Below are 12676 nucleotides of genomic sequence, written 5' to 3'. Positions count from 1 at the left end.
ATATAATTTTACTTCTTCACAAATAGTTTTTAAGAAATGTCTTTGTTTGTCTAAAATTCTAATGATATACAACACAAATAAGGAGTATGAAAATACCGCATTTCTTATACGTTCCCTGCCCAATCTTGTGATGAATAGCGTAAAATTTGTGGAAGACCCGAATTTGTTTGTAAACCTTTAAATTTACGGTGAAAAGTCGCGCAGCAAGTTCCCAGAAATTTACCCTATTTAAATGGTAAATTCCTGACAACTTGCTGTCTGACTTTCCACTGTAACTTTTATGCTTTATCTTAAATAATAACGGGGCTTTTGATTTTCAACATTGAATTTGGTCTTTCATAAACTTTACGCTATTTTCACTGTAAATTTGGCAAGACAAATTACGGTTTTCCCGTTAAAATACTTTTTTTTACAGTATAGACAGTGCAACATGGCCCCTGAGTGCCACAATTCAACACCCCAACAATATAACCCCAAAAAAATCGAAAGTGAAGAACGTGGTGAAAACATGATGAAAAGGCAAAGAAAAGGTCCCGAAATTCAAAGATACAACAATAGCCACTTTCCTCGATGTTGCTTTTTATTGATATGCTTCATGGGGAGAAGGGAAAGTCGATGTTTTGCATTGGGCTTGCAAAGAGAGTCATAGCAAATATTTTCTTGTTGACTGCATTTTAAGAGTTTTAACAAATAGATACGATTTATCTAGAAAAGATGCGGTGCGGTGCGCGCGATGGGGGAGTGTTCAAAGCAAAAAGCAACCTTACGAGACAAGCGGGGGGGGGGGGGTGAGGGCGAGAGGGGAATCTCGAACGGATGCGTTGAATGTATTCTTCCACATCAGTCGTGTAATATTATGTAACTTTGACGTAAACTGGTATTACAAAACACAACATAATGCATAATAACAAACAGACACAATCAAATAGTTTACTCAATTACAACAAAAATAATGTTATATTGAAGGACTGGATAATATCTAGTCTTGCATATCCGTCTACCCTTCTGTGAATGGATTTGTTTTCTTCATTTAAAGTAGTGTAACAAACACGATAAAATACCTTACTAAAAAGTTAAAAATGTTACATATAAGGCAGGATATTAGCCATTTACCTGTCTTGCATATCCGTCCTTATTTTGATTGTGTTTTTTTTATTGGACTAGTTTACACGAAGAAAAAAAGGAATTCCATACACAGAATGGTATATAATTATGGACAATTAAAAGACAATAATCTATTTAATGAGAAAAAAAAAATTGACACATGCACAAATCCCCTATTGAAAGAAAAGGTCATCATGAACAGATAATTATTATAGCCTGAAAGTGTATCTTCTCCCAAATAGTGACACAATTAATGAGGAAAGCCTACGAGTATCATGGTTTAGTATATAGGGGGGGGGGGGGGCTAATATTCCTGTTCATATTTCCAAAAGCCAACAGAGAGGAGATGTATAAAGTTGAACAGGTGAAGAGCGCCACAATTAACTTTTCTTATAAAAAGAAAATAACCGGTCGTTGACATAAAGAATAAAAATAAATTACCAATCATCTTTATTGTTTTATGACATGCGAGAGCCTATAGAGGTCCCATATAAAGTAATATAATTTTCTCGCTACCCGTTTTTTGCGTAACTCGCGGTTGTCATAAAGTTTAAAGAAATTGATATCAAAGAGCTATCGGTAATTATGACTTTATTGTGATCAAAGTTGGATATACAGCTTTCGCCGACATAAATTCTGCTCTGGTAGCATTATGACTATTGCTCCGCGACAAGTAATGCTCCGCTAACAAATGCTCTGCTAACATATGCTCCGCCGACGATTGCTCCGGAGACATGTGCTCTGATGACAATTGCTCCGCGACGATTGCTCCACTAATGAAATTTTGATCTAAAAATCATTATTAATTTTAAGGTCCCTTTCGTTCTCTCTTTATTTATTTATATGATTTTTTTTGGGCAAATTGACTTATCCGCTTAGCACACAAATTGTTATAAACAAATCAATTTGTTTATATAATTACAAAAAAAAAGTGAGAATGTAACCAGCCAATTGATTTATTAAAAAATATATAACTAAACAAACAAAATGTATATTTTCCAATCTAAATAATAAGACATTAGAATTTGCCAAAAAATAGTAGTGTGCCCCTTTTCACCTTTGATAAAGTAACCCATTTGAATATGACCTTAGTTGCTTCTAAAAATGTCCGTTTTCTCTTTAAGTTTGTCCAAAATGTTCAGTCTGTTACTATAAGGTCATTGCGATTAGCACCTTCTCCCTTTCGCAGGCGGGGGCAGAACTGTTTAACACACTACAAAAATTCAAAGTTGTAATTAGCGCCAGAATAGACCACGAAGGAAGCAGGCGCGGTTCCATGATTTTTTTTTAAAGGTGGGTGCGTTCCTTTCCCCCAAATTATACGAGCCAATACAAAAAAAATAATGGTCATCACCAGTGGCGTAGCTAGGATTTTTTTCCGGGGGGCACTGGGGGGTCCTTGCTTTTTCAGGGGGGGGGGGGGGGCACCGACCATTTTTCCGGTGTGTGTGTGTGTGTGTATGTGTCACAAGGTCGGATCCGACTTTCGCCAATAGGGGACGGGGCCCGAAATTATCTTCACTTATATCAGTTACTTCTTAGTTTTATTCTTATAAAACAACATAAACATGAAATAATCTCATAAGCCTGATAAAAAGCGCGAGCGATTCTTTTTTTTTTACTTTCATGTATTTTTAATTTAATTTTCTGGGCAATGTTATGTGTGATCCTGAACAAGATTCGTATGTAACTAGATGGCTACTGCGAACGCCAAGCGCGAACAGAAATTTTTATCAACTGTTCTAGCATTATCGAAAAGGGACCTGTTAAGAACTGCTTACAGTTACCCACGAAGACGGTATATATTTCGATAATGCGAGCGCGAAGGGCGAGCAAATTTTTTTTTACATTCCGACCTAAAAAAATGGTCATTCTAAGCACTTTTTGTATTGATAAATGGGATAGGTATGTAACTAAACAATTGATGCGAGCGCGAAGCGCGAGAGGAAGAAAATTGAGATTTTAGACCTAAAAGCGGGACATTCTATTCATATTTTGTAAATCATAAATAGGATATAGTCAATTGGGTATCATTAATAATGCGATCGTGAAGCGTGAGCAGACAATTATTGATATTCTGATGTGAAACTGGATAATTTAAGTACATGTACATTTTAAATAAAGAACATGCAGGCTATCGCGCGTGTTGTAGATTTAGACCTAGAATCTGGGCATTCTGAATACATTTGTTTAATGGAACATTATGGAATACACGTAGACAATATGAACTTCGCAAATCAAACAATGTGACCACGCAGCGTGAGCTTAAAATGCTGATATATGTAGACCATAAAACGGACATTTTACAGAACACTTAAATTTGTAAATGAAAAACAAATAATGAAAGCTCGATGTCGAGCTAAAATATGTTTTGCATATTGACTTCAAAACTTGCTCCATATCAGCCTATTGAGCAAGATATGAATCTCATCGACCAGGCAATTCTGGCGCGAAGCGCCAGCAATATTTTTATATAGTAACATAAAAAGATTTGTTTTTTTAATTACATTATTTCATTCACTTGTCTTCCTCTTATTTTCTTCTTCTTTTTTTCTTCTGTCTTTCTTCTTCTTTTCCTTTTTTTCTTTTCTTCTCCCTTTTTTCTTTCCTTTTTTTTTTGCTCTGCCAATTTTTTCTGGGGGGGGGGGGCACCTGGGGGGGGGGGCACACCAAATCTCAGGGGGGAGGCACGTGCCCCCCCCCCAGGTCCCCCCGTAGCTACGCCACTGGTCATCACTTACAAATGAATTTCACTTTGTCTCCCGAAAAAATGAAGGCAATCACCCCCGAGTGAAGGCATTCTTCGGCGCAAAATTTACTTAGAAGAAGATGACTGGCGCTTATTTCATTTTAACCTTAACAAGACCGGGCGCTATATGTAGACGTTCAACTTGGGGCTACATATCGATGTTTAACATTGGGGCGGTATATTCACACGGGGGGGGGGGGGGGCAGTCAAATATATTGCTGTACAAACGCGTGACCAAGGAATTTCCAAACACCCCCTGAACGAGTTTTTCTCTGTGTGCAAAATAACCCCCTAAACAAGTTTTTCGCGGGCTTTATTTACACATTTTGGCCCCTAAACAAGTTGACGCCAAAATATGACCTCGGGGAAAATCTTGGGGGAAAAAACATACCCTAAACACGTTTGGCTAGTCTATAAACAAAAAGCTTTGGGGAAAAAACATACCCTAAATACGTTTGACCCCGCGATTATACATTGACCAGTCTTTCAAAACCACCCTTTTTCTTGAAAATCGGTGTTTTTGATACCCTTAACGAGTCCACGCGCGGACCGCGTCCAAAACTGAAAAAAAAAACACCCCTTTAAACGCATTTTTTTTTGGTCACGCGTGTGTACAGCAATATATTTGACTGCCCCCCCGGGTATATTCATTAAATAAATTTCATTCGTTAGGGGTGCAACATTCACCCGAAAGGAATGGGAGCCGAAAAAAATACCCCCAAAACTGAAGCTCTTTAAAAATCTCGTGTTCCTATGACTTTCATCATCTTGGCAAAATATGGGTGTGGTGTTCAGTCCTCACTTAATTTTAATCAATTTGGACTTCCCCCTCATCACCTTCGATGACTAGACATGGATTTTTATTTCATTTTGTTGAAGCCATGTATTACTTAATTATAGTGACGCGTGAGCTGAATGACATGCAACCTACGTCAGAGTAATACATCTTTGATTGCAAGTAAACTACATTACATGGAAAATACACCGCGCCCCTATCTTTATGGGGTTTTCAGGTGATGGAGGGCTCAAATCAAGACAGGAGAGTTCTCGGGAATGCTTAACATTACAATATAGGATCCAATGGAACAAGTTCATCATTTCCCAAGAAAAATAGGATATCCCCCTTCGGATTAATATAAAGGCAGTATACAGAGCGTCCCCCAAAAAACGAAAACGAGGTTTTTTAGCGATGATTTATCATAACTTAATCACAAATACAATAGACAAATGACTTATCACCGTAAAGCTTAGAATGTCCTCTTTCAGCTGGTTTTTACATACAAGATTTTTCATCCGTGCATGAGTGAGTAAAAACAATTTGAAGAAAGGATAGCGAAGAGTCATTTGACGGGGGGTATCAAAATTTCAAAAAGAAAATCACATGCCTAAAAAGTTCAATATCTGCTCTTTAATTTGATAACTAAATCGCAGAAAATGGTCGAGAAATAACAAAGTTATGTTTCTTCGAAACAATGCTTGTATTTCCATAGTTTCATGAAACATGTTTCCACCGGTTTTCCACCGAAGCTATCGCAGTTAACTAAATACTTTCTGCATAGCTGATCGTCAGTTATGTGTCTAAAAGCTATCCTGTAAAACCTCTTCACTTTATGAAATTATTGGAATTCAAGCCTTATTTCAAATAAACAGAACTTTATTTCTCGACTGTTTTCTATAATTGAGGTATCAAATTAAAGAGCAGATATTGAACTTTTTAAAAATGTGATTTTCTTTTTGAAACTCAAATACCGCCTGCAAAGTGACTTTTTGGTTTCTTTTCTTCAAATCCTTTTTGCTCACTCATGCATGAATAAGGAATAACATCAGTTATTTCATTTGAAAGAGGAGATCCTAAGCTTTACAATGATAGGTAATTTGTCTATTGTATTTGCGATTAAGACATGATCAATAATATATAAACCTCTGTTTCTTTTTTTGTGGGACGCACTGTATAGTATGGCATGTGCTTGATCAGCAGAGATGGCTTATAATGGTGATTGAACAATATTCATTTAAATACATTACTTCAATAATGAAAGATCCATTGACAAACACACAATGCACTGAAATAGCCACTGGACATGGTCCTGGGAGCCATTTTTTAACTCTCTTTCTTCTCTCCCTTTCTGGCACTAATACCTTGGTCACATTTGCTCTACGGCGGCCGTACGGCGAGTTGAAAACAGCCGTTTTATCATTTTTTTTGTACCAGCTACATATATGTGGTTTGAATTAAAATTAATAAAACGGCTGTTTTTGACTCGCCGTACGGCCGCCGTAGAGTAAATGTGACCAAGGTATAAGTGAGATTTTTCTGTTACCTATTCAAACATTGAAAAATATTGAATTTCCTCTTCGCATTAAACACAGAAATTTGATTATAACGATTTGAAAAACTGTGATCCTGGTTGGAATTGAAATGCTTATTTAGCACCCAAATAATGGTCATAATAGCCATACACAAAGTCGTGTGTAACATTCAAGATCCAGACCGGACCCGAAAATGAAATTGATAAATTATATACCAATCGAAAGCTTATAAGCTACTAAATACACCAAGGTATGCTTTGTGCATTTTCACCGCTTCCCAGCTGAGTATTTTGCTTAAGAATATTCCAATCATCGGGTTTCGAACCCCGCTTAGAAAATAGGCTTTATTGTGCTTTTCACCTGCCTCGAGACCGTGACGTCACGTTGTGTAAGAAGCGTCGTGATTCCATAGGTTTGTACACAGAAAAACTGGGTGATTTTTTTGCTTTCCAGATAACGCATTTCATTCTCTTCACTTCTATCACAGAGGGATATCACATATATTTTTACCCACAAGCTTGAATTTATGAAATCTGCAGTTTTGAACTAGTTTTTGCAATATTTTATTTCCTGCTTATTTGGCGCAGATTTCAATTCTATCTGCATTTAGATTATGTATAACAACTTTTCCTGACATAGCAATTTAGGCCCAATAAGAGCCAAACAAAGAAATCACAAAAAAGGTAGTGAATAGTTGTAGGTTTACAACAATTTGAACAGTGAATAATTTTGAGTGCCATTTTCATCTGAAAACGAAAAAAAAAATGGATTCATAACATGGAAATGGAAGAAAATACCCAATGCTTTTGTACACAAACCTATGGAATCACAACCCTCCTGACACAACGTGACGTCATCATTTCCAGGCGACGTGGGGGTGCTCAATCAAAGCGTACTTTGGAGGAGCAGTTTCTTTGATTTTTATTTAATATTTTTAACTATTGGAAGGAGATATATGTAATATTTTTGGTATATTCGTATTGTATGAATCATTACCTTTATTTTGATATATGATTGTTTTTACACCGGTCAGGGTCTTTCAGTTTAAAAAAAGAAATACCTGAATCATAAAGCAAGCCTAACCCAAATGAAAAAAGTTTTTCCACGTGGACCAACTTTTCAAAGTTGGTTCTTCACATCGAACATGCACGTGTCTTGATAACCAAAACGGAACTGGACCCCGGTGCATAAAAGTTACTATCATGGTAACTTTACCATCCAATGGTAACTACCATGGCAACAGTGACCAACAACCAATCAGAATCAAGGATATCATGATAGATACCAATGGATATCAAAATTACTATAATAGTAACTTTTATGCAATGGGGCCCGAAATGATTTTGCAATGGAGGATCCAGCCGGGTTAGATAGAATACATTTCCCGGGCCATATTGTCTACCGGTATACACAATGGTAGGCCCATCCAGAGTATAAGGTCCAATCCAACAAGATCTATCATGGACATCATTTTAACTTTCTTATTCTGACCTGTATGGAGTTAGGGAGGTTTGGGGAGGAAGACCCATGGGTTATGGTTATTGAGTTAACCTTTTCCATACAAAAGCAGCCTCTCCAATTCTAATCCAGTGCCCTGTTGCATGAAAGTTATTATTATGGTAACTACCTGCTGGTAACAATGCTCTACAGCCAGTAAGAATCAAGAATTCCATGAAAGATACCATTGGATGGCAAATTTACCATAACAGTAACTTTTATGCAATGGGGCCCAGGTCTATTTCCTTTGTCATGCAACGTTTTAATTGTTCTTAACACTGACTTGTTTGTAACTCTGTATTCTCTATGTATTTGAAATGCGGAATAAAATAATATTGAATAATAAATAATAATAATGGTTTCCAGATTCAGAGTGATGAGTGTTTGTATGAATGGAGGATAATTAACAACAAAGAGATTAAACTGAAACAAGAGAACATGCATATTCAGCTTGGAATGAAAGCTTTATCAATAATCTTGGATCAAATCAATACAAATACAGCATCATAAAAATAAGAGAAATTGAAGCTTTTGCTTGCTTGCTGCAAGATTTTGCAATCCATCATTGACTGATACAAACAAATGATAAATGAATACTGTGTAAATTGTAAATCAATGAAAAGTGGACAGCATCCGCAAGAATTGTCCCAAAAAAAGCACTCTAGATGAGGATTCCAGGGCAGGCCAATAGGACACCTGAAACACAAATTTTGTGCAGATGTCCTATATTTGCACAACCTGAACAGGGATTTCATAAAATATTTGAATATTCCCATTTCAACATTGTGCGAATGTATTGGGGATTTGGGATTCCATGTTGAATTTGCCCTTCTCATCTGGCTTTTTTTTTAGGTGATGTAAAGGATTTTTTGTTCATGGCTCTTGATACAGTAGGTCTCGCAGTCAGTGAAAATTACATATCGTTTTTGCATTTTAGGATATCGTCAGTGAGGGAGCCCTTTTTTTCATTTTTGACACATTCTTTTTGCATTCTGCGCCTACCCCCTGAAAAACAACCCCTTTTCCATGTTTTTTGTTGTTGTTAACGTGGATGCTCTCAACTCTTCAGTGGAGGGGAGACTCTGGGTCGGATGTACATGCCATACTTTAGGACCAAATTGCTATCACTCTAAAAGAAAAGTCACCAATGCTTAATTACATTTTTGTGTTTATGTTTTGAAATATTGAATACAGTGGAAATTCAGTATAAACAAAATTTAAATAACAATTCTGATTCTGCAGAAGTGGTCCATTTCAGGCCCCGTTTTATTCTGTTTTCAAACACCAATAAAAGAAGAACCTTGCTTTAATCAATTAATTTCAATAGTGTCAAAAATCTCTACACACTGAGTTTAAGCTGCATTCTCATTTTATTTCAATGATTAAATCATTGTGTATATGAAATTTAGCCCCAGTATTTCTGTCTAAATTCATTAAATTTATCAAGGGAAATACATTGCACAGTAAAACATGTGCAGATAACAGTAATAGATATTGCAACTGTGGAGCAATAATTAACACTTAACTCGTAAAAAAAATCATATTGGTAATGTCAACAACAAAGCTGTATAAGACCCTTCTTTGAGCAAGTGCAATTTCATATGCCATATTTCATTTTTTCAAAGGCAGTGTTTAAAAATCATGTTTCTTTCACAATGAGCTTTAATTCTACAATCAGCATATCAAATACACAGAAAATTAAACTACACCTTATTAATTTCTTGTACTTATGCAAATAAGGGGTGATTAATATTTACATGGATATCTACACTCGATGCACAAGATTTTACAAAGGATTACTGCATGAACAGAAAGGAAGCACCAAATAGTCTAGAGACCATTTCCCACACAAGGCTTTAAGGTCCGTAAAATGTAATTGCTGTAGCAATGTCCAAAAGAGTTACGGTAATCTGCATTACATTTCAAGTGTTTTTAATAATAAAGAAAGGAACAATTGCTGTATACAACTGAGTATAACCCAGAAGAAAATACCTCTTACTACTTCTCCACAACTTAGTCTATATGATTAGATGAATTGAACCAAATTTTCCTTGACAAAGTGCAAAAAAATCAAACCACCTGGGCATTAGACTAAATGACAATTAGCCCAAGTGACAATTGGACTAAACTGATCAAGTGTCTTTAGCCTTGATGATGTTAGATAATCTGAGAATTAACACCATCCCTTGGTAGACCAACTGAATACAAGTGAATATAAACAAACATCTTATGTGTGGAAGCAGGAGACATTTTTATTCTCTCTTAGCTGCAAAAACTTGAAAAAAAAATACACTGTCATTATTCCTCTCTGCAAATTTGGACAATTTCAACAACAATTATATGTAGGTTGCACACAAACTATTCTCTGGGCAAATTTTACTAATCAAGTCAGAAAACTCTAGAAATATGAGAGATTTCTGTCGCACTGTTTTAGAAAGGTTTTAAGAAGCCTCTGGTTTCTTCTCTATCTGATATGTATCATTTACAGTTACATTTTCAGTTATCAAGTCCATTTCTTTCAATTTTTTTTTAATTGTCACTTTATTAACAGAGAGAATAACATACCAGTCATTTATGTATTTTAATTGATAAATTCATTTGTATCGATATTTCTCATGGCTTGAAAGATACATGTGTCTCTGCAAGATCTCCAGATGTATTTCATAAATGGTTAAAGCTATTGTTGCTTTCCTCATTGCTCTTTTCTTTTGATATATCAAAATAGATTATCACAAGATTGCAACTAAGTATATTCAAATAGTCAATGGAATAACATACTCTATTCCATGGGTTTTAGTGACAAAAATTAATAAGGGGAATTCTTCAGCATGAATGAATAATTAACTTTTATTTCAAAGTGGAATACACAAATGTGCATATCATGGGGAAAAATAAGATTGCTTGCATAATCATTGCAAAATGATAATTTATTACTATTCAAGTACTCTAATATTAACTTCAACATTGCAGTATGAAACACAATATCATGTAAATCTCAATCATATCACTTTTATCAGCACAATTTGCACAGAATAGAAAATGCTACATGAACACATTTCAATACAAAATGCCTGGCATTAGCTCATAATATTTACAACCACAATTTCTGTGTACATGTCAATGAGGAAAATAAGGAAGAGCCAAACAAAAAATATATAATCAACAATTACATAATAGGGGAAAAGTGTGATCTATTCTTAAACAACCAAATCAGCACATTTTCATGAAAGAAAATGGAAAAATACAAGAAATAATACTGTATCCTTTTTCTTTTCTCAAAATAAAGTTATTCTATATACACGATGAGGGCACAAAGCAGTGATAATAGTACAGCCAAAATATAGCATTCTGTCATATTCTATACACATTCTATATATACAGAAAAACAGTGCATTTTGAATGTGGAATGTCGTGATGTGCTAGGCAACAAAATATTTACACAAGCAATTTCCAGAGATGAACAATGAGGTGATGCACATTTGATGACATAACGCTGTGTTCATGATTAATTCTTTTGGGGCAGAATGCACATTCTAAAACATGTTAGGTGATAATACTTGCTTTATACAGCGTATTAACACTTACTTTATCAGAAGTATGAGCTCTATTAATGGAGCATAACAAACCCAGCTTTCAGTATTTATAACAGGGTTGCCCCAACTCCCATTCTGCATATAAACATCATCTAGAATGCTGATAACAAACTCACAAAAGTTAATGTTTGAGTCCCATATACCACTCAAAAATATTATGCAAATTTAGATATGTCAACTTCTGGTCGTCTATATTACCGACAATCTCTCTAGGTCATTACCTTTGATTTTTTAGTTTATGTCAATATTTTTTTTCAGAATGCTAATTCTGCCATAAAAATTAAGCATAAAAACACAAGAAGTCCAGCAAAGAAAGGGAACTCCACAATTTGTACACATAAACCCAAAATGAAATATACCAGTGCTATAAGATATGAAGCTCTATCTTCTACAACACACTGACTCACAGTTGTGGGCAGTAAACTTTCTGATTCTGTGGGAGACTACAAAACGTTCAAAAATATTCAAGATTGATTTTCCTGACTGATTGCACTTGTGTGTAGAGTAGAGACATGTAATGCCCTAAACAAACCCAGATTCTGCATTTCATCATATTTAATATCATATCTCGGAGAAGCATGATGAAAAGCACCAACAGCACAAATTTGGTTGGAACTAGTTCAGCAAGGCCAGCTATATAATCACATGATAGGCCCAACGAAAAATTAATATATCATTGGCCAGGTTCTAAACAGTTATTGATTATATTGTGTTGAAGTTTAGAACTCTCCCCAATGAATTCCCTCCAAAAGCATCATTATCTAGTGTGTGAATGTCTAGTCCTCTCCTTCAAGATCAAGCGACGACATCCGACTTCTGCCGCTCAACAGCCCATCCTCACTATCATCCATCTTAGATCTGACCATATTAACCAACATGTCAGAGTAATGCTGTAGCATAGCCAGAGCCTGAGGTGAAGATGCATCCAATGATCCCGACCTCTTGTCCAACCGCTCCCTCGTTTCAACCGATGGACCACCCATAAGGTCTGACAACGAGGGCAGACTTCGGGATGTCTCTGTGAACTGTCCAGAATTATCGATATTGAGGCAGCCCTCGCTGGCATTGGAGAGTGTGTTTTCCGGGGAGGCGTTGTTGCTTCGACGGACGACATGAAGTACCCTGGTATCATAGGATTTGTCCATATTGGCAAAGGTTGAACTGAAATAGTTTAAGTCTTGACAGTGGTTTCCTTTCCTCTCAATCTGGTTTGAGATAAAACATGAAATCATTAAAAAGATCTTTAATGCTTCATTCAATCGTTATAGTATTTTCTAAATGGACTTTTGGAAGCCATAGAACATAGTGAAATAAAATTGTAAAAAGATCTTTTAGTACTTCATTTAATCTTCTAGTATTTCCTAAGTAGATTCTTGGGGGTTGTAGAACACAGGATCTTTGTCTTGATAATGAGAAGCTTGAA

General features: G+C 35.8%; 1 protein-coding gene across 1 annotated transcript in view; it reads right to left on the bottom strand.

The window, feature by feature from the left end:
• Positions 1-8105: 8105 nt before the first annotated feature.
• Positions 8106-12676, bottom strand: part of LOC129265452 (uncharacterized) — a 46915-nt gene continuing 42344 nt past the window's right edge. The window contains exon 30 of the mRNA XM_064101378.1: positions 8106-12458. Within this exon, the coding sequence (XP_063957448.1) occupies positions 12030-12458 (429 nt within the window). The 3' untranslated portion in view covers positions 8106-12029. The remainder of the gene's footprint in view (positions 12459-12676) is intronic.

Source organism: Lytechinus pictus, chromosome 7 (genome assembly GCF_037042905.1).
Source record: "Lytechinus pictus isolate F3 Inbred chromosome 7, Lp3.0, whole genome shotgun sequence".
NCBI lineage: Eukaryota > Metazoa > Echinodermata > Echinoidea > Temnopleuroida > Toxopneustidae > Lytechinus > Lytechinus pictus.
This window is presented reverse-complemented; position numbering and strand designations above follow the sequence as displayed.